Source organism: Fundulus heteroclitus, chromosome 8 (genome assembly GCF_011125445.2).
Source record: "Fundulus heteroclitus isolate FHET01 chromosome 8, MU-UCD_Fhet_4.1, whole genome shotgun sequence".
Taxonomy (NCBI): domain Eukaryota; kingdom Metazoa; phylum Chordata; class Actinopteri; order Cyprinodontiformes; family Fundulidae; genus Fundulus; species Fundulus heteroclitus.
In genome coordinates this window covers 30,442,030-30,464,309 of record NC_046368.1, presented here as the reverse complement: position 1 = coordinate 30,464,309, position 22,280 = coordinate 30,442,030, and the positions used below count along the sequence as shown (strand labels likewise).

At 40.8% G+C, this 22,280-nt stretch overlaps 1 protein-coding gene and 1 long non-coding RNA gene across 2 annotated transcripts; one reads left to right on the top strand and one right to left on the bottom strand.

Moving 5' to 3' along the window:
* Positions 1-480: 480 nt before the first annotated feature.
* On the bottom strand, positions 481-12,376 carry lto1 (LTO1 maturation factor of ABCE1). Its single transcript, XM_021315060.2, has 6 exons — positions 12,263-12,376; positions 12,004-12,168; positions 9,242-9,347; positions 5,843-5,913; positions 5,344-5,461; positions 481-2,010 (listed from the first exon to the last, which is right to left on the bottom strand). The coding sequence occupies exons 2-6, from the start codon at positions 12,060-12,062 to the stop codon at positions 1,939-1,941; spliced, it is 426 nt and encodes a 141-aa protein (XP_021170735.2). The 5' UTR covers positions 12,063-12,168; positions 12,263-12,376; the 3' UTR covers positions 481-1,938.
* An 8,042-nt stretch (positions 12,377-20,418) lies between these two features.
* LOC105916255 lies at positions 20,419-21,361 on the top strand. Its single transcript, XR_002426933.2, has 3 exons — positions 20,419-20,924; positions 21,006-21,117; positions 21,296-21,361. It is a non-coding gene; the product is annotated as an uncharacterized LOC105916255 (long non-coding RNA).
* Positions 21,362-22,280: the final 919 nt, after the last annotated feature.

Sequence of the window (22,280 nt, the reverse complement as noted above, 5' to 3'; positions counted from 1 at the left end):
GCTTTCTATCAGCTATAGAACATTTCCAGGATTAAAGGACTAATGTCTCAGCATTTTTGAACTTGACTTTGTAAAGTGCCTTGAGATGACATGTTTCATGATTTGGCGCTATATAAATAAAATTTAATTGAATTGAAAAGCAGTATTTAGTTCCTATGCTCCACTGATCTGGAACAAACTCCCAGTAAATTATAAAAGTGCGGAAAGCCTGAGTTCCTTTAAATCAAGATTAACACCACATTTGTTTAGGATTGCCTTCAACTGTCTAATTAAACTGTTTTACTGAAACATCATTAGTTCAACTTTGTAGAACAACTGTTTTTGTTTGCTTTTAGTTTCCATTTTCCCATGTTTTTTGTTTCTACATTTTGTTCCTACTTGATTTTATTCTGTTTATTTCCCTACACTTCTAAGTCCTCACCTTACTAGTAAAATTAGCAAAGGAATTCTCACTCAGCTGCAAGTAAAAGTACACAGAAACACACACAAAGAACAGTTTATTGGGTTTTGTTCAAACAATAACATGATGTATTGTTAACCTGAGAACATTTATTTGTGGATTTGCTGATAGGCTTGCATGCGCCCAGTCCGATCAGACACTTGCCCCACATGCCAGAGTGACCAGCACATTCTTGCTTTGCATTGGACATGCCACACAAATCACTGGCCAAACACCCTCCATTGTTCATCAGAATGAGAGTAAACTAATTGGTATGGGCAGAAAAAATGTGTCAAGGATCAAACTATTTAAATATTGCTTATTTCACCCTGTTTTACTTTGTGGTGCTTAAAGGAATGAGAGCTAAGATGCTATTGAGGCTCAATCCTACAAAACCCGTTTTGAGTCGTGCTCCTTAAGTTGTGACAAACTTAATTTCAATGACTGGTTTAAACACCGAGTCTGGTAACATTAGTTTACTCCGTTTTATCCGTGTTTTCTAATCCTCTAGTTGTGACTTAGTCATAAAAAAAAAATATGAAAAATTGTTGGACTAACCTCTTTCTCTAGGACTCTCCCAAAGAAGGCCTTACATGGACAAAGCCTTTTGTCCATGCTACAAAGCCTTTGTAGCAACCAAAAATGTATCTATTCCCTGTGTGCCGACATAAGGAGCTGTACTGACTGTTAACTGCCAAATGGACAAACATTTCCTAGACCTGCTAAGTACAGCCTGATTTCTGTGAAATAAGCAGGCAGCCTCTACCAAAACAAGCTGCTTGTCATATTTCTAGTCTATTATTTCAATTTTATTATATCATTTCCATTTGTGCATATTCTCTAGATGTGTGCAGGGCTTGCCGTTTGAGAACAAATTCACTCCAGCTATTTTTCTATAACGCCACACCTCACCAGGCAGCTTTTTACAAACCAATAACTGACAGACTGAGATGTTTGACTGTTAATTCCTGACAATCAGGTGGTGCCTCGATTTGATATTTTTGATTAAAATTGCTAACTGTTAATTATTGTCTTTGGCACTTTAATAGTTATTCAAAACACCCATTAGTAACAGAAACTATCCAATAAGTACAAATTATTCAGAAACTGAATAAGCTATTTCTCAGAGTTGCTTTACTCCATAGAGTGACGGGTTATTAAAGCTCAACTCATCCTTCGTGACCATCTTCTAACTCAGAGACGCTACATCAGCTACCTGATCTAGCCCCCTTTGATGAAAGTAGCAGTTTCTCCATCAGGCAGAGTAAAAAAACAGGTATCACTGCATTCACATCGACCCTTACCAGTTATACATAAACCCATTTTTTTCCCCAGTTCTTGGGAGTCTAGAATCTGGATAGGGCCAGTATAAGCTACACTGAAATTTCTGCAGACCGACTCGTCTCTGCTCCATGTGCAGCTGAGAGCAGCTCAGCCTCGCATCGTTCCTTCTGTTTGAGATACAAGCACCATTGCTGCAGTGCTATACCCCTTCACACTCAGAAAGACGTCCCTTCAGCTGTTTTGATGTAGTCCTTGAAGTCAGTGGGGACATTTAGCATCGAACAGACCTGCAAAAAAGTAGATACAGAACAAAGTACAATATAGGATAATGAACAAACACAGGGTTTATGCAGGAATTGCAGAGTTTCATTTACTATTTTTTTACTACCAACACAAAATTGAGAAGCAGCCTATTTTATGGGGGAGGAGCTTTCACAGAACTGGCCCTTCTCTCACTCGACTACACTTTATCCCACTTAGTTGAAGGTTTAACTGCGACATTGTCTTAAAACAAAATGCAATGACATTCAAATTTCAAAAGCCAATGTTCCTAATATTGACAACATGGCAAATGCTCAAACTAAATAATCAGCGTGGAAAAACAAAGCATCTACCTAACATCACATACAACGCAGATAACAGCTGGCAATGTGAACATTCCCCCAAATGAAAACTTCATTGCAATTTTAATAAAAGTGGTGAAACCTTTATCTGTACAAGTTCAGCATTCATCAGCTGATAGCATTTAATGTTATTGTCAGATTAAGAAAGAGCGAGACGGCAAAGGAAAAGCAACAGACAGTCCTGAGAAAGAAGAGAGACAGCTAGAGAGGAGAGAGGAAAAAAATGGACAGAGTAACACACTCCCTCTTACACAGACAGACAGACACAAGGCGTGTCTCCATCAACTTTTTTAATGTGTATTTTGATATATCAGATTAGAAAAGGTTGATGGAAGCAGCAGAATTTGAATTAACCTAAATTTCGCAAAATAAATTATGACTCGGTTGTAGGGCTGGACGATATATTTTTTAGTTTTTAGATTGATGGTTAATTATCAACAAATTCATGACATATTTTAAGTGAAGCCCTGCCAATTTTATGCTGTTGCTTAGCAACCTATTTTTAGATACAGAGCACACAAACACTGAATTCAAACTCAACACTTTATTCAACCAACTTTTTATCAAAATTGCAACTTTAAAAAAAAAAAAAAAAAAAAGACATGTGCTCTCTGAACACATGTCTGAAGGGGGCGGAGCTTGGTGACGGAGTGTTCCTGGGTCTGCATTTGTGATTGGTTGGGAGGATGTAGTGACTGTAATTTTAACCTACATGATAGGCTAGAATGCAAAAGGAAGAAAAACTGTTCTATTGAACTTTTTATTTACCTCCCCCCCCCCAGCGATATCCGTTTATCGATCGATATATATTGTTATTGAATTATCATCGTGCCCTACTCGGTTGATTTGAGTTTTACTTTTTCAAAAAACAGTAAATGCACTAAAAAGGAGACATTTGTTGAATAACCTCTGATGTAGCAAACATTTACTTCATATGACTGATCAGCCGTTTCTTCAGCCGCCGTCTTCCTGAATGTTCCCGTAACGTGTGGAAACATGGGTGGAAGCAACAACAGGTACGTGTGGACTGCTGAAGAGACTGGAACATTTCTTAGTCTCATCCGTCAAAAAAATAAAAAATAAAAAAAATAGCAACACTTCAATTAAAACCTCGCTCCATTACTGATCTGTGGTCCGTGTTAGATAGTAACCTCTAGCTTCTGTTTGTTATAGCATAACGTCAACATATGACGACAAAACTTTGTGTCGCCTAGTAAAATTGCTAGGGACACATCTGATTGGCAATTTCTTTTTTGCAAGATTTTAAAAGTACACAGAAAGTTAGAATGAGAATTGGGAGGAAATACAGCTACAGACAGCATAAAAAACAAATACAATCTGAAAGGAAAAAAGACAGAGATAGACAAGAGAGATTGACAGCAGTGTTTCCCCAAGAAATGTTGTCTTTCTCAGGATACAGCTTTATATGAGCAAACCGCTTCTGTCTCTCCATCTTTCTCTTACTTATCCATCTTTCAGTCTCCTTTGGTGTTTCTCGCCATCATGTGTCTTTATACAGGGTTATATTATGAAAACCTCTTACCTACTTCTTTATTGAATAAAAATCTCTTAAAATTATTTTAAACTCTAGCAGATCCAGATTTAGAGTGTAACTTTATCTAGTGCTTATTTTTTTTTAGATCCGTTTCTGATTCATTCATGTGTCTTTTGCTAGAATAATGCAGCCATCTGTTTTCATCTGATTTCAGACTCATGAAGGTGGATTTTGTTTCCAGCAGACAGACATTTGGAGATGTGCGACAATCAGAGCAAACTGTATTATTGTAGGACTCCTGAAAATGATCATAGAGTTGTTCCCTTGTTGACAACGTGCTATTTTGACCATCAATGTTTATGAATGGAGTTTAAGCTGACGCGACCATCCTCGTATTTGTGTTAGGCAAACGCGCTCCCGATGTGAGGGGATAAAGTTCTGTCTGGGATAACTAGCTGGAGAATGTAAGCGCTTATTGCTCTGATGACCGCTGCACGTTTCCCCAACAGAACAGGCTCCACAGCTTGTAGACGCTTAGTTTTCCCGACTCTGTGGGAGTGTTTAGTGCTGCCATTGTCAGAAATTTGGTGGCTTTAAATAACACAGATGTTTATCAAGGCGGCAGAAGATTGCTCTTTCCCGTGGTGCAGAGCGACTCAGTCACGGAGAGCTGAAAGAAGTGACGACGGTAAGACAGGAAAAAAGCGATCTGGCACTATTTAGGCTAATAATTTTAATAATATTAACCGAGAACATGTACAGTTATTTAATTATTTATAACATGTCATTAGCTTCTTGGAGAGGAGGAGTCTTGTTAGCGGGTCGGCCCCCTAGCAGAATGGTAGGGCATTGGACACGAAGGAGGAGACAGGTGGGCTGAAAGACTGAGCTCCGAGAGAGGAAAATGGAGCAAAAGTTGTAAAAACTTTCCATGGTGAGGCACGAAATTACTTGTTAGTGTCAACATAACATGCGCACAGCCGATCGGACGCCAGAACCAATCGAATCTAACATCAGCTCAGGTCCTGTCGTAGTAATAATCATCCCACTCCACACATCCCTCATGTTGTTTGTCTGGAGTTTATTCTCCAGCTTTCTCCTGTACTTGTCTTTAGCCTCCCTAATTTTACGCTTGAGTTCCCCCTGCACTCTCCTCACCTCATCACAGTTGCCATCTCTGAACGCACTCTTCTTCTCATTCAGGGTGACCTTAATGTCCTTGGTGATCCACGGTTTATTGCCTCCTTTTACTGCCCTTAATTTGAGCTCATTTCATTTACATTTTACAACCGCACAGAAACCCTGAAACATAAGCCCTGAAATCTCAAAAATAACTTTCTTTATTGAAAGTTTCCCAAAGAGATGTGGGAATTAAAACCCACTGGAGAGTGAAGGAAAAGAAAGTATAATTTGACTGCAATGGATTTAGTTCTACAAGCCGAGGATAGGTAGCAGGGTCCAGTATAAATAAGGCTCAGGCCCGTTAAAGAAGGAGGTTGTACCTGTCTAAACTTGGATCTTAGCTTCTCCGTGTCCTCCTGGAGCTTCACAGCCTGTGGATCATCCAGGGGAGTCTTTTGGGTCAAATTCAGCAGAGCTTCTAGTGCTCTCAGACGCTTTCTGGTGACAAATCAATACACACTTGATTCAGAGATTATAACAGCTGTTTGGGCTCACATTCACTGGACAATACCTAACAGACCGAGAGTTCTTTAATAAACATTGAACAACAAAAGTGTCTAATGGCACAACAGGATAACAAAGGTTTTTGAATTGTTGCTCAATAACTCTGCGCACACAGACACAAAAGCCATAAACCACAGTTACTTTCCTTTATATTTAGGTCTTAGTCAAAAACGTGTAGAAGCCCAAGTGTATTTGTTCAATAATACAATCAAACTTCTAAACTAAGTGCACACTGTGTGGAGCCCCTCTTTTTTGTAACTGGAAACAGAATGCAGGGGTGGAAGTCTGTGGATCCTTAATTAAAGGAGACCATACCTCGATCTGTCATCGGCGTTACGCTCCAGAAGACATTTCCAAGTGACAGCAAAACCATAATAAAAGGAGATCTGACAAGAAAAAAGACAAACACGAGTCATGTAGAAAACAGGACTTAAAGCAACACAGCTCAATAAAACTGGACTTTTAATACTGTTCCACAGAACCTGTTCTAGGGCTGGTCTGTGCCCAAAGCCAAATGCAACACCTCTCGCAACTTCTTGCTCTGTTTTGATCACAGGGTTATAAACTCAGCAGCTACTTCATCAGGCAGCAGCAGGTTGGACCGCATTTTACTTTACTTAATGACAACGATTCAATAGGTGTCTGATGCTACCATGCCATTACGGACCGGAATGCATCACAGCTGCTACACATGGGTCAGCTGCACATCCATAAGGCTCACAGTATTGTTACATAATTAAGTTTCAACTATTCTACAGTTCTCATTTTCTGTTATATTTAACTTTAAATGGGACTTTAGCTTTCAACTGCAGTAAACCTTGCAGTGAAAGGAATATATTATGGCTAGTTTGTGTTCCAACAATCAAGGAATGTGCATCATTCCAAGATTTTAAGCATAAAGGAAAAAGCACACCGCTGCTAATAGTGCCTTCAGTGCTCTTTAGAGATTCATTTATCAAACATCAGGTGGTATTTCTTGTTTCCCTATCGGTTTGTAGGGATTTGGATTCTATTTCAAAGTGTAACCACTGTGCAAAATCAGAACAAAGGGTTGTAATCTCAGAGCCCATGTTTATTACCCCCCTACCACAAAGCAGTGTAGGAAGGGTCTGCATTTGTGACATTTACACTACTGGGTATGAAAAAAATGCTGTAAACTAAGAATCTTTCAACAACGGAAGTGGTAAGCTTTTATTTTCATCAACTAACAAAATGCAGTAAAAAGAGAGGAGAGATCTAAATCAAATACATTTTTGCTGTGACCACCCTTTGCCATTTTGACGGTATCCATTCTTCTAAGTCCATCACAGTTTTTGAAGGAACTCAGCCGGTGGGTTGCTCTATATGCATCTTGGAGAACCACAGATCTTTGGTGGATGTCGCCTTCCTCAATTCCTGACTCTGCAGCTAATCCCAGACACTCAATGTTGAGATCAGGGGGCTCTGTGGGGGCCAATCCCATCACTTCCAGGACTTGTTATTCTTTATGCTAAAGATAGTTCTTAATGATTTTAGTTCGGTGGTGGCTCTGGGAAGTGAGCACTGCTCTGGTTTGGTTTGCACTAGGGATTAGGGATGCACTAATCCACATTTTTTCACTTCCGATCCGATTCCAATACCACAATTTGGTTATCTGCAGATACTGATACTTTTCCGATACCAAAGCTCTTTTTGCTTTAATGTTATTCTCATCATATTGTTGATTTTTTTTAAACAGGCTGTAATAAACTCCTTTCTACTGGCAAGCATGACATGTATGAATGTAAACTTGTATATCCCAAAATACAACTTGGGATAAGTGTAAACTCAAAAGAAGTCAGAAAAAGAGCGTCCACAGGAAAAATCCTATCCTGAAACCAAATGGGGATTTCCAATTGACTGTATTTATGAAATCCCAGAGAGATATTCATAAAGGGTAAACTTCCCTGCTGCTCAAGACTTTAACCTAACTTTAATCACTTCTGATTTTTTTTTAATTCTAGTTTAGTTTTGTCTTTTTTTACCCTCTTGATTGTAACAATTTGAGATACGTAAACCACATGTAAAGTGGATTATAATAAAATGTATATCAACATTATCATCTAATGCTCCCCTTTCCATTTTACAACACGCTTATCCCTCATGGGGTTGCGAGGGATGCTGGTGCCTATCTCCAGCTGTCAATGGGTGAGAGGCAGGGGTTGCTTCATGTGAACAGCAAAATAAAGTATACTGACATGGATGGTTAAATGTTTAATTAGCTTAGCTAGTTGAGCATGTAGAGCTGTTTCTTTTCCAGCAGGCTCCCACCGCACATCTGTCAGTGCACACAGAGAGAGGGACTGTGATGCTGCATGTCCTGGCAACCGCCTGCTTGGAGCATCTTAGTGTATCAAGCTCGGTCTCACATATGAAACAGTTCAATGTCGCTGATGAGTTGATAGTGTGACACTGTGTACGCAGTCGTAAAAATTTAACTGTGCGTACCTGTCAGCAAAGAGTCAAGTACGCGCTAGTAATGCCGGCTCACATTTAAGTTCACAGTGGAATGTTTTTAAATCAATCTTTGGTTATATGAATCGATCTTTAGGAATTAATATGACAATCGATTCATAGTTGGAAAATCGATTTTTTTTAAACAGACCTAATGATGACAATGATAGCTGTCATGTTTACCTTGTGTTTGAGGTGATTCCTGCCGCCTGTAACTTAAAGGCCCCACATACTCGTGTGCACTCAAGTCTCTGGATGTCCACCCAACACGTTTGCACAAACTAGGTACATTTTTCTCCAGATTTAACTGTTTTATGTGCGACGGCGAGCTGATACACTGAGCTGCTTCAAGCTGCGAGCAGGAATGATGCACAGCGTTATTCACTCTCTGTGCCACAGGTGTGCAGTTTGTTCTTGGTGCCGCTCGACTTTCTCATTAAATGTAATAATATAAACCCCCTGCTTTGTCAAACTAGCAGAACGTGTGGAAAATTTATGAATTTGTCACTAGGAATGTAGGAAATTGCTCGAATATGAAGTCTGTTACGCTGGCAACATCCCAGTGCTCTGCAGTAAGAACTTTTTCAAGTGTATTGTAGGTTGCGGCAGGATTTTCGAGTACGGCTGCTTTGTGAGATTGTAAGTTGCGCTCTTGCTTTGCGGTGTTTCTAGTGCCACATATCACAGCACACAGCAAGCATGTTGTGATAAAAAGTTGGTGATAGGCTCAAGGCAGCAGGCTACAAACTGTGGAATGGATTTCTTGACCAGAAGCAGATTTCATCATGAGAGCCGGAGGAACTTGGCTCCGTTCAGGAAATTCTTTCCGTAGTTAGGAGGCTGATAGCTGAGCAGCTGCCTAAGACTCTGCATACTTTTAAGCAGAAAACCTTAAACCACAGACGCAGCTTATGGACTGGAAATGTGCGCGGGCTGGATCGGACTTTTCCGATCCATAAAACACGTTTGTATCGGAGCCCGATACCGATGCTGGATAGGATTGGCCCCATCCCTACTAGGGATGAGACGCTTGCTAACCATGTCCTAGAAAATCTTATTGAGAGGAAAGTTCAGAATTGAGGCAGTCATTGAGCGGTAGTATTTGAAGGAAACACATTCAGATGTGTGGGTAGTTAGACACGCCACTGTAATTTAGATGCAACTTGGCCCCGGGGAATGAAGGTTCATCAGGACACCTGATCAGGTGCTTCACTGAAATAGAGCAATTTTCAGCCTCCTCACCTCAGATGCCAGTCTGGCTCCGTGGGATGCACCATGCCTACGACCGTTCTGCAGACCCCTGCTGGTCCCCTTCTCAAACCCCTCCTGGTAACCCTCACCACGGAACCTGGAAAAAAGGTATAAGCTTTTTAATCAGCAACAGAAAAAAGTCTGATTCTAAAAGTGCTTGTTCCTGCATGGAATTCTCCGTTTGGATGTGCCGGTTCTGACAGTCTGCAGACACCTCTGCTGGTCTCTCGGTTTTAGTTGCTTATCCAGTGTTTGGGTAAGGTTAGGGTTACCAGAGGGCAGAACCGCTGTTTATGGTTTGCTCCAAATAAACTGACCTCAATGGATTTACTTGACATCCTAGATCTGTTTTGTGGACATGTGGGCAGCCCAAGACCTTTTAAAAATAAAAATAAAACAGTCAACCATGGCCAGTCCCGGCGGCATAGGCGGACATTCGGGGAGCTGTGCCCGCCCGTGGAGCCAGCCATGCCCGCCTTGGACTGGAAGCTGGGTTTTGTTTTGGCTCGAAGTGGCCAACTTTCTACTATTCCTATCTTTGATTTGTCACTCATACAATTCAACCAATTAAATCAACGACTGAAGGGAACATGCCAGACAATTATAGCTAGAGAGGGGCGGGTCACTGGGTCATACATTCGTAACCTACAGAGGGCCCTTCTCAATTCAGGGGCTGCATCCTTTTGAGGACACATTTGTAGGCCGGTTACATCACAGTGCAGCGATAAAGGCTGTCCCAATTCACAAATCCTTCAAAGACTCCTTCACATGTGGTCGATAAATTTGTCCTTCTTTTCCCCAATTTGAAGGATGGGTACAGTGTATCCTTCATGGCAAATCCTATCCCACGATTCATTGCGGGTTGAATAGAACTTTTTTAACTGGAAACAGCAATGATGGAGGGGAGTGAAAAGCTGTGAATAAAGTTTGGATTTATTACGCTGTGACATAAAAGTAACTTTTAAAAAGTTTTTAGGTGAGAAGTTAGCCATGTTAAACTGAAATGTCTACTCAGTTTGTTGACATATCGTTTGATTTTAAAAAACGCTCGGATGTGCTAGGACCGCAGCCGGCTAGCCCGCAGACTACCACTGGCTCCCAGCTTCCTGGGGGTGTCTGGGCTCAGTATTCCGAGAGAGAACGTCTTTCCAACTCCTGCTGGCATTCCGCTATGAAAAATTATTCAGATATCCAATGTCAGTGTTTGGGCAGTTCATTATTCTCATTCTCTACAAATAAACCGATTCAAGTTTTGCTCAGAAAGTTACAGGGTTAGTGTTTAAGTTGGAAAATGTTTTGCAAAAATCACACAAATAGTATTTGTCATCAATGAATTTTGTTTAGTGATATATTTCAACATAAAGTTAAACATTTGGCTGATTAATTAATTAGAATATAGTAAAAGATGATAAAGCAACATTTTAAATAAAATTCGGACAGACTGAGAGACGTCGAGGCTCGGCTAGCTCACCATCTGTTTTGGTTGTGTGGGGTGGCCCAAATCTCAACTCCTCTCGTGTTAAAAGCATAGAACTATTAAACAAATAAGATGCCATTAGCACACAACTGCACTCAAGCAAAGAAAAAAAACTTTGCGCATAGACTCCCCACAAAATGTGCAATCAGCTCAACCAAATAACACACAAGATCAATTTAACAATGAAGTTATAGCAACCGGGGAAAAAAAAAAACAACTTTTATAAATAGCTTCCCAACATGAGTTGTAAATCTACCTTAATATAGACTTAATTTCTCTTACAGAGTATAGTGACAATTAACCATTATACTGTTATTGTTTTATTATAACTATCAATATTATTCATCATAGCTATTATTCATTGGCGATGTCAGATTCAACAGATTATACTCATTTATAAAAATAAATTAAATAGTAAAATGAGTTCAAGGAGATATATTAAAATGCAGAAGTTTTTAGTTATCTGCCACACAATGACAACTATTTTAATATATGTTGTTATTTCTAAATATCCGAGAAATGTTGTGAAAAGCTTCCCGAATTTGTGCAACTGGCCCATAAGCTATTTTGTCAGCTCAACGTGTTCAAAAGAAGTCAAATTGGGTGGAAACTTTACTAATTTGGCAACACTACACTACTGCTTTTTTTGTTTTTTTAGATTTTTGGATCTTATTGAGATTTTGTTCCCCTCAGCACTGTAGGAGTGGTCACAGAGCCACTGTTCAGCCTGAAGCATATAAAATGTTTCTTTGTTTTTTTAAAGTGTGCCCCCCTTTAATTTGTTTCTGCAGCCGGGTCTGGCCATGGTTCACAGCTGAGGAAGCTGCGTCAGACCCAAGAAGAGGTTTCCATCCAGTAAGGGGCTGGCCCAGGCCATAAAAAACAATAGCTTCTTCTCAGCAGATCCGACATCCGTTGGTGTAAAAACTTCCCCAACTCCAGCTGAATAACCGAGCTCATCGACAAGGACAGGTCCAAACTGCGGCCAACAAACTGGTCTACAGAAAGCAACCCAGCTGGACTGCTGGATATGACTCATTGGAACCCAGCAGTAGATTAACATTAAACCGAAACAAGAATATTTCCGAAATTAGAAGACTTGCTTGAAGCCTGTATTGTTTAGGTCGGCTTTCACATTCTGGAAAAAGTCGTCGAGGTATGAAGCGACAGGGCGAAACTTCTATGAACTCCTCCGTTACCTTTACTACAAAGAAAATATAGATCCTAAGTAACCAGCAGCTCTCAACAGAGGACCCCTGAAGCAGTGCAGACCCACCTTTCATCCGCGAATAAAATACTGTCGAACAGATCATCAGCTCCCTGTCTTCCAGCCATATCTCAAACGCGACCCGACGCTGCCTTTCTTCGTCTTGTGTCTATTAGTGGTTGACAAATAGCTTTCAAATGTTTTACCGCCACCTTCTGGGCTGGGATGCGGCTCCTAGGAAGTTCCAACGTAAACACAACTTTAACAAAAAACAATTAACTTGATTTTTTTTGCAACAACCCCCCGTGAGTAATTCTTAATTATTCACCGTTGCTGTAGATGGCATTTAGCGGCTATTTCTAACTAAATGAGCGCATTGCTGCCACCCTCTGTGTAAAAACCTCATCCAGACTGGGTTTCTAGTAAAATCAGTCGGACAGAAGGGTGAAACAACTCGTAGCCGTATGTCCATTAAACAGAAGAAACCCAGAAGCTGTGCATTTGTTAGGTAACAACGCCCTCTGTTCACATTGCAATGTGTTTTTATGGGGGGGTCCGTGCATAGACATAATATCACAGTGGACCCCGCATTGACTGTCAATGTGGACCCATGTCAATGTGGACCCCGCATTGACATGGACCGCAGGAATTACGGCCGCCATCTTGGGGCGGTCGACCTGCTACCAAATCCTGCTGATTCAAGCTGAACACACTAACGATGCCTCAGCACTGTGCGGCTTATTTTTGTTTAAATTGAGGGACTATCTACGTCAAGGCTCGAGGGATAACTTTTCACAAGTAAGATGAAAATATATTGTTTATATTTTTTATTAGAATATGATTTCTCTAATATTAGGTAGAGAGATACAGGTCTACATCTCCAAGTCTTTGTGACTTACAGTCATGGCCAAAAGTATTGAGAATGATTCAAATGTTAATATTTACAAAGTCTACTGCTTCAGTTTTTATAACGGCAATTTGCATATAATCCAGAATGTTACAAAGAGTGATCAGCGTGTCATGCTTTTCAGGTGTCGGACCCACATGCAGGTACACTCAGGAGAACAAGTCAGAGTTTAGCAGTTTATTTTTAAGGCAAGGAATTAATCTGCCGAGATCGGTAAATCACAGGAGGCTCAGGGAACGATGAAACGTCTGGGTTCACAGGAGGCGACGGGGAATCGGGTCTCTAGAACGAGAGGACACGGTTAAATCAGAATGGTGGATCCGCGGAGCGAATCCACTGGTGCGCTCTTACCGAGATCAGCTGAAAGACTTAGCCAAGGGGAGTGGTCTACGGGCTCTGCGGGCGTTTGGAGCACAGGGGACGAGAAGGCGGGTTGGCCTGCTGGGCGAGAGTGGGCCGGGTCCGGCTGACGGGGCTCGGAGGGATCCAGGACCGACTGCCAGCTGAGATCGGAGGGAAAGATCCGGGGCAACCAGGCGACGGGAGCTTGAGCTTTGAGAGCATAAGGACGGGATCCAAGACTTGAGGTAACCTGGGACACAGGGAGAACAACGTTAACGTCAGGTAAGACAGCTGTCATCAGACAGTGGCCAATTGATGGTTAACACTCTGGCAGTGTTGCGCTGGCAGCCATCCGCTTAAATAGTCCAACCCAGCACCGCTTAACACCGAACACCTGCCACAGCACGCCTCCCCGCTCATCAAGGCCACCTGTGTGGTGAGAGGGAGGAAAGCAGTTGGTGGCGGTAATGCACCAAAAGTTGTTTGCCAACCGCCATAAAACAATAGAAGAAGAAGAAGAAGAAGAGGGAGGAAAGGATTGCACCCTGATCGGGCGCAGCCCGCAAAACCCTGACACAGCGTAACAGCAATTAATTGCAAAGTCAATATTTGCCTAGAAAATGAACTTTATCCCCGAAAACACATTTCAACGTCATTGCAGGCTTGCCTTAAAAGGACCAGCTAACATTGTTTCAGTGATTGCTCCATTAACACAGGTGTGGGTGGTGATGAGGACAGGGCTGGAGATCAATCTGTCATCATTAAGTAAGAATGACACCACTGGACACTTTAAAAAGAGGCTGGTGCTTTGCATCATTGTTTCTCTTCTGTGAACCATGGTTATCTCTAAAGAAACACGTGCACTCATCATTGCACTGCACAAAAATGGCCTAACAGGAAAGAGAATCTCAGATAGAAAGATTGCACCTCAGTCAACAATCTATCGCATCATCAAGAACTTCCAGGAGAGACGTTCCATTGTTGCCAAAAAGGCTCCAGGGCGCCCAAGAAAGACCAGCAAGCGCCAGGACTGTCCCTTAAAAGTGTTTCAGCTGCGGGATCGGGCTACCAGCAGGGCAGAGCTTGCTCAGGAATGGCAGCAGGCACGTGTGAGTGCATCTGCACGCACTGTGAGACAGAGACTCTTGGAGCAAGGCCTGGCCTCAAGCAGGGCAGCAAAGAAGCCACTTCAGGGACAGACTGATATTCTGCAAAAGGTACAGGGAGTGGACTGCTGAGGACTGGGGTAAAGTCATTTTCTCTGATGAATCCCCTTTCTGATTGTTTGGGACATCTGGAAAACAGCTTGTTCGGAGAAGACGAACTGTAAAGCATCCGGAAACCATTCATGTGTGGGGTTGCTTCTCAGCCAAGGGAGTCGGCTCTCTCACAGTTTTACCTAAAAACACAGCCATGAATAAAGAATGGTACCAGAATGTCCTCTGAGAGCAACTTCTCCCAACCGTCCAAGAGCAGTTTGGTGATGAACAATGCCTTTTCCAGCATGATGGAGAACCTTGGCATAAAGCAAAAGTGATATCTTACTGGTTCAGGGAACAAAATATAGAGATTTTGGGTCCATGGCGTGGAAACTCCCCTCATCTTAATCCCATTGAAAACTTCAATCATCAAGAGACGGGTGGAAAAACAAAAACCTAGGAATTCTGACAAAATGCAAGCATTGATTGTGCAAGAATGGACTGCTATCAGTCAGGATTTGGTCCAGAAGTTGATTGAGAGCATGCCAGGGAGAATTGCAGAGGTCCTGAAGAAGAGGGGTCAACACTGCAAATATTGACTTGCTGCATTAACTCATTCTAACTGTCATTAAAAGCTTTTGTTACTCATATGATTGCAATTGTATTCCTGTACGTATGTGTGACAACATCTGACATACACACATGAAAACCAGAGGGCAGCAGATCATGTGAAAATATAATATTTGCGTCATTCTCAATACTTTTGGCCATGACTGTAGTCTCTCCAAAATTGCATCTGCTCCGTGAAGGCATCAGAGCTTTGTTAGACATTAGTGAATAAACAGCATATATATCCATCCATCCATCCATTTTCCAAACCGCTTAATCCCTCATGGGGTCGCGGGGGGTGCTGGTGAATATCTCCGGCATTCACTGGGCGAGAGGCAGGGTTCACCTGGACAGGTCGCCAGTCTGTCGCAGGGCAACACAGAGAGACAAACAGGACAAACAACCTTTCACGCACACACTCACACCTAAGGACAATTTGGAGAAGCCAATTAACCTAACAGTCATGTTTTTGTACTGTGGGAGGAAGCCGGAGTACCCGGAGAGAACCCACGCATGCACAGGGAGAACATGCAAACTCCATGCAGAAAGACCCAGGGGTGTACTCGAACCAAGGACCTTCTTGCTGCAAGGCAACAGTGCTACCCACTGTATATATATATGTATGTATATATATATATATATATATATATGTATATATATATATATATATATATATATATATATATATATATATATATATATATATATATATTTTTTTTTTTTTTTATTAGGGATGCATGATATATATCGGACCGATAAAATATCGGCCGAGATGGTGGAATTTTATATCGGCCCGATAAGTAAATTCCTCAGATAAAAATAGCCAATAAATTAATTAAATGTGGTGGAATTTTATTCAGGCAGAGTAGCCCCAAAGCAGGACAAGACCTGTGGATTTTGCATTCCTTACACTGAGCTATATAATACACTGGAGTGCTGATTTTGCCGAAAATACTGAAGTCACTGGCCGCCATCTTGCTACTCCCTACTCTCACAGAATCCCATAGGATTTGGTTGCAACAACAAGCAGTTTTCTGGCTGTGTGAAAACGTTTCACAGGTAATTCTACAGTCAGTGGATGTACTAACACTATCAACTACTAGGAAATTAGGTGCTGACATATTTTACATGTTATTCATATTAAATATACATATATGTATATATAAATATGTGTATATGTATATATATGTATACATATATGTAAATATATGTTTTTGTATATTGTTATTTATATATTTATAAATGTTATATATGTATATTTAAATTAATAAAATGCTAAATATTTCAGCACATGACTTTCTCAGTACTTGATAGTTTTAGAACATAACATAAAAGTATATGGCATTTGACATTTTAAAAGTTTTAAGCCCCCCCTGAACATGAAAAAATCCTCGTTATACGATGCTGTAGCGCACATATTCCCTAATTACTGGGGGGAAATAGGGAGTACCAATATGGCGGCTGGTGGCTTCAAAGCGACTCTAACAGCGGGCTATTAGCACTCCAGTATATAATATCATAGACATAATATAAGAGTAGACGCGTCATTGGGCGGGTTCTGCCTATGCTGCGATGCGTCAGAGCGTCCGCCATCTTAAATGTGGCAAATCTGCAGTTACTCAGTCACTTAAACAGTATCAGAGGAACTTTAATCTCTGAATATACTTTGTATTCGTAGTATTTTTTTGTAATAGAAGTTTATTTTTCGTATCCCTTTAGCTTCATTCTCCTGAATTTATTCTCCTAAAGAATAAAAATATTTAAAATAATCTAACCTGGTCCTATTACTCCAGGAGTGAAATAATTCTACAAACTGTGATTATTCTGGAAATGTTCCCCCTTAATTCTCATAATATGATGTTTTTATCATAACATTATCACTTTTGTGTTTGTTTGATTATTTTTACTTTATTGACCTAGGACTTTTTTTCCTCATATTATTAATTTTACCTCATTAATACTCACCCAAAAAGTCTGTTCCTAAAGGTTCACATGTGACACGGTTTTATGAAATAATGAAGACCACAATGTTTAGATTTAACAAATTGATCCTTATATTCATAATACACACACACATATATATATATATATATATATATATATATATATATATATATATATATATATATATATATATATATATAGTGTGTGTGTGTGTGTGTGTGTGTGTGTGTGTGTGTGTGTGTGTATTTATTGCAGCACAAGAATGAGGCATCTTCTCTGATCCACGTTCACAATAACAGAACTCAACTTTTTTCTGCCACATACAATATGGCGGTGACGTTGACGTGCGAACCTGCGCCCTATGACGCGTCTACGTATATATGATGTCTATGTATAATATAGCTCAGTGGTTCCTGACTATCAGGACACAGGCTTGGCTCCATTATTGCCTGACTATAAATAAACAAACTGGGTATTAGAAGATGTCAACAGCATTGCAGTTTGCAAAACCTGTTCAGCAAGAATCTCGAGAGGAGGAAAGAAGGATTTCGGTTTTAACACAACAAACCTAATAGCTCACCTGAAAAATCGTCATCATGGCACCTCATTTTTGAGAATGCACTTTTATTGACTTTATTGATTTTTTTAAATTTTTATATGCATATGTTAGTACAGATAATTTCATGTTCGAAAATTATTTGACTTGACTCCAGAAATACCTTTGCTGATAGCCTTCTGAACATTTTTTAAGAAGTTTCACTTTTTTCTTTGACCTTTGCTGTGGTTATTTTTTGACTTCACAAATGCCTTTGCAGTTAAGCCATAGATTTGTTCAGTATTTTTTAAGGAATGCTCTTTGTATTCTAAATTGATTTGTGTCTTTTGTTATTAAAAGCAAATCACAACTTTTTTGTGTGATGGTATAAAAAAAATAAACATTTGAAGAGCCACAATCTTTTCTTTGCTGTTATAAATAAGCCACAGCTGCTAAATAATTTGTTTTTCATAGCACAAGCTGCAGATTATGCAAAAACTATATTGAATATGAACTTATCGGTATCGGAATCGGTATCGGCCATGAAAAGCAGAAAAATATTGGTTATCGATATCGGTTGAAATTTTTAATATCGTGCATCACTAATTTATTTTCATGGGACCTGACATGTGGAGGGTATGATTCTTTCATATGAACACTGCAGTGGACTGCCAGAATTCTATAAAATCGCGACCACAGTAGTTAACCCTGAAAAAGTAGCCTTTGTTGGCAAAAAGATCACATCTTGGTACCTTGAACATTTTAGGTCTTTTGAACTAGTAGAGAGCATCTACGCAGACATTGAGATTTTCGATCCTCAGGCTCTCAACGACCATCATCCACTAGTGGCATACACAGAGGGAGGGAAGGTGCCGGTGACTCCAAAAGTGACACAGAATGGTCAGTGGACTCTCATTACACTCTATAGACAAAACTCTGTTGCTCTCATTCACATTTTCACCCTTTCTTCTATTCAAACAAGATGCTGTCACAGCTTGTCTGTCATTTTATTTTGAGAGATCTTTCTATTAGTTTTACTTATTTTGTTTTCCCTCCTGAGTTGATTTCCTGATTTGTTTCACCTGTGTCTTGTTTCATTCACCTATGTCCTGTTTGCAGTCACCCCTTATGTTTGTGTATAGGTTTGGTTTTCACTTCAGTTTTTGTTGGATCCTTGTTTATATTATGTGCTTTTTGGCTGCTCAAGCTTGCTTTGCCTATGGAGACATCTGCTTTTCTTGTTAATACTTGATCTGCTTGTGTAAATATTGTTATTATAATGATGATATGAAGGTAGAATTAACACATTGTTAGACCTTGTTACATTATTTATGAGTTTAACTTTCAAGAAATTTTCTTTAACCTGACCCCTCTGTGTTTTGTCCTTATTTTTTGTGACACAGGCTGGATTAGTACTGCTGGTGAAAATCTCCTTATGAATGTCCCGTAAAGTGGCACTTCCTGATGTACCTGGATCAGTTGAACAGTTGCAAAAGATTCTTCAGGAAAATCTTCAACTTCAAGGCAGCTTTACAAAACGAGGACCCAGGCTTTAATAATGCTCTCTGTAATTTGATTGACATCCACGAGTTGCCATCTGAGCGTGCTATCTTGCACATTCTTTGGGATGACTCTGCACTTGTTCAGCAAGAGTCAGACTCTCTTGATTCAGGGGCTTCCCTGGATACAGCCAGTTTATCCAGGAGAGAGTCACTCTAGAGTCCCTCAGCTTTTATTAAGAACTATCTGTGAAGTGTCTCAGAGTGGCCTTCACCTTTTCTGATCCAACCCTTCTCCTATGATGTGGAGCTGAAGCTGCATAACGGCAGAATTTACACTGCATCAGAGCCATAGAGAGAAAGAGTTGCGACACTCCCATTGGACTCCATTGTACGCTTTTTGCCGCCTACTTCCGGGGTATGCAGCCTTGCCTAATTCAAAAAAGCCATTCTATGGCGTTGGACATCATTCACTTCCATTGCTGACTGTCGAGTAACTTCTGAGGTAAGTTGATTAAATAGCTACCTGTTTTGAATTGTCAACTGTCTATATTGTATCATAGGCCATTTATAGTGCATATACTGATCTTTTGTTGTATGTACACAGCGTAATTATATATATATTTTTTATCTTGGTAGACGACCGATTGCCTGCTAGTTTGTTAGCTTGACTTGCCTTCTGTGAAGGTAACGTTATATCCAGGGGTAAATTGATTAAATAGCTACCTCTTTTGAATTGTCAACTCTGTATATTATATAAATAGGCCCTTTATGGTGCATATGCTTATATTTATTTGTATGTGCACAGTGCAATTTATATATATATATATATATATATATATATATATATATATATATATTCTTAACTTGGTAGACAACCGCTTTTCAGTCATTGCCTGCAACTTAGTTATCTTGATTTTGCCAACTGTGAAGAAGGTATCGCTACACCAGAAATTACAAAGTTTATTAGTGAATCTCTGACATCTTTTATTAAGTAAGTTATTGATGTTAGATTACTAGGATCATTAAGGTTGACTAGGACATTTTTTTAGGTTGTCTCTGCTGAACCTGGCAGTGTTAGCCAGTCTGCTGAGTACTGTGTATCTGATGCTAGTAGAAATAAGGTTTGTTTAATTACACTCTTGAAAGGGCTGTTTAGTTGGATTGCATGTAGGAATACAATTTATTCCACACAAAAATTATCATAATCCATAATGAGCTTTAAAATGTTTATTACTCAGACAGTATTGTGACTAATTTGTTCCCCAAACACTGCTGCTGCAGGCGGCTGCTGCTGGAGGTGATGACTGCTTGAGCTGGCTGATGTTGGCGAAGGATGGTGATGGCGGCTGCTGCTAGTAATGGTGGCGGCTGCTGCTGGTGGCGGCTGCTGCTGGTGGCGGCTGCTGGTAATGGTGGCCTCTGCTGGTGCTGGCAGCTGGTGGCGACTGGTGCTGGCTGGTGCTGGCCATGGCTGCTGGTGGTGTCTGCAGGTAGTGGCTGCTGGTGGCGACTGCTGACTGCTGGAATAAGAGGAGACTGGAGGCTGTGGAGACTGCGGACGGTGTGCCGGGAATGGAGAGGCCGAGTACATCCATGGCAACCAGTAAGGTGTTTGTCAGTGGCCTAGATGGTATGACCTTAGGTGAGGAGGTCTGCTGTGTGGAAATCGCCTTCTTGGTCTGACTCTTGCTGCCAAGTTACCCCTTATTACGGCTGTTTGCCTTCCTCTCAGCTCCGATGCACTTTGAGTGAATCCTTAACCTCAGCCTGATGTATGTTGAAAGGATTTTTTTTTTCAGCTCATGGCATGAGGGAAAGTTGCTGTCCAGACTCATGGCCTCTCTTTCCAGCTGTTCCACTACGTTGAAGGATTCCATAAGGGAATCACTCGTCTTGGAACGGAAGAGCTGCTCCACGTGCTGCAGGAGAGTAAACAGCTTATTGGATGGCCGGTATAATGCACCCATTTTAAATTCCTTTAACTGTAGTAAAACAGCTCTCTCACTTGTTGTGTTGGTTACTTTTTCAACCAGTGCACACTGGCATTCCTCACAAAGCGAAAAGCTGATGACCCTCTTCGCTATGTATCCTGCCAGGTGGTAGCAGACACAAGACTCAGCCTTTGTGGTCTGATGCATCATCCAGGTAACTGCCAGTATGCGTTGTCGAGAGGAACTGCCCTACAGTGACAGCCCGTAGTGCATAGTGGAACTCCACAGGTGTCGGGAATGAGTTCCTCTGACGTATGCAAGAAAAAGTATTTTTCTAGGCAGTCCAGAATGAACTGGCTTGAATGAACATATTTGTGCCCCTGTCTCAACAGATCTTGCTGGACCACCAGTATCGTTGTTGTGGCCATCACAGGTTTCAGTGGAGCCCCCCCCCCCAAAAAAAAATGGCTAGGATACCTGTTCTTAATGCCTGTTTACACATTTGTTGTTCTTGTTCACACATACTGTATGTATGTTTGTTGATATTCTTCATGCTTGTTCATGCTTGTTCCCACTCTGAAGCCTGATGTATGTGGAGGATTTTTTAAAAATGTTTTATTCACTTATAATATTCCTCCCTGTTCCTTCACTTTGTTCTTGTTTTTCCAGTTAGATACACACATTCACACACACACACACACAGACACACACACACACACAGACACACACACACACACACACACACACACACACACACACACACTGAGTGTTGTCTCACTCGGTATTTTTTATTAAACAATATTTGATTCATTCATCCAATCTTAATGAGTTATTATTCTTTAAGTCAAAGTGGAAGGCCATGACTATGGGGAACATTTGGAGTCAAAGTCAGATGGTGTAACTATTCCTGTAATATATTGTTAAGGGAATTGCTGAACAGAATTGTTCTATTTACACACTGTTATAGGCCCCGTCCACACGGAGATGAACACAATAAATTTTCATAGATTTCAGAACAAAATTAAGGAAAAAAATGTGCGTCCAAATGAGAGGATGCAGCACAACTGAAAACGCTGTAGTAGGCCCATTGGTGGTGCTGTTGCATTGCCAAAGAAACACAGGGCGTGCGCAGACAACTCATGGGAAATAAACACAGCACCATAGTGGGGTTCAGACCAGGAGTTTGGCAAGGAACTTTGGGCCCAATGACAAAAAAACAGAAATTATCCCAAAAGTTTAGATAAATATATCAAATTGTCTTTTGGGGAGGGGGGGGGGGGGCTGTCAGTCTTAATGTTTACACCCTATAGGGCGCCTCTGGGTCAGACAAACAGATTTATGCATGTTCAATGTGGACTTTATGTAGGGTGGCAGGGG

Coding starts and splice junctions, on each gene's coding strand:
- lto1 (XM_021315060.2), bottom strand. CDS start 12,062: ATGGCTGGAAGACAGGGAGCTGATGATCTGTTCGACAGTATTTTATTC. Junction 5,914..9,241: donor GAGCCAGACTGGCATCTGAG/GTGAGGAGGCTG, acceptor TTTTCTTGTCAG/ATCTCCTTTTATTATGGTTT. Junction 5,462..5,842: donor AACGCCGATGACAGATCGAG/GTATGGTCTCCT, acceptor ATTTGTCACCAG/AAAGCGTCTGAGAGCACTAG.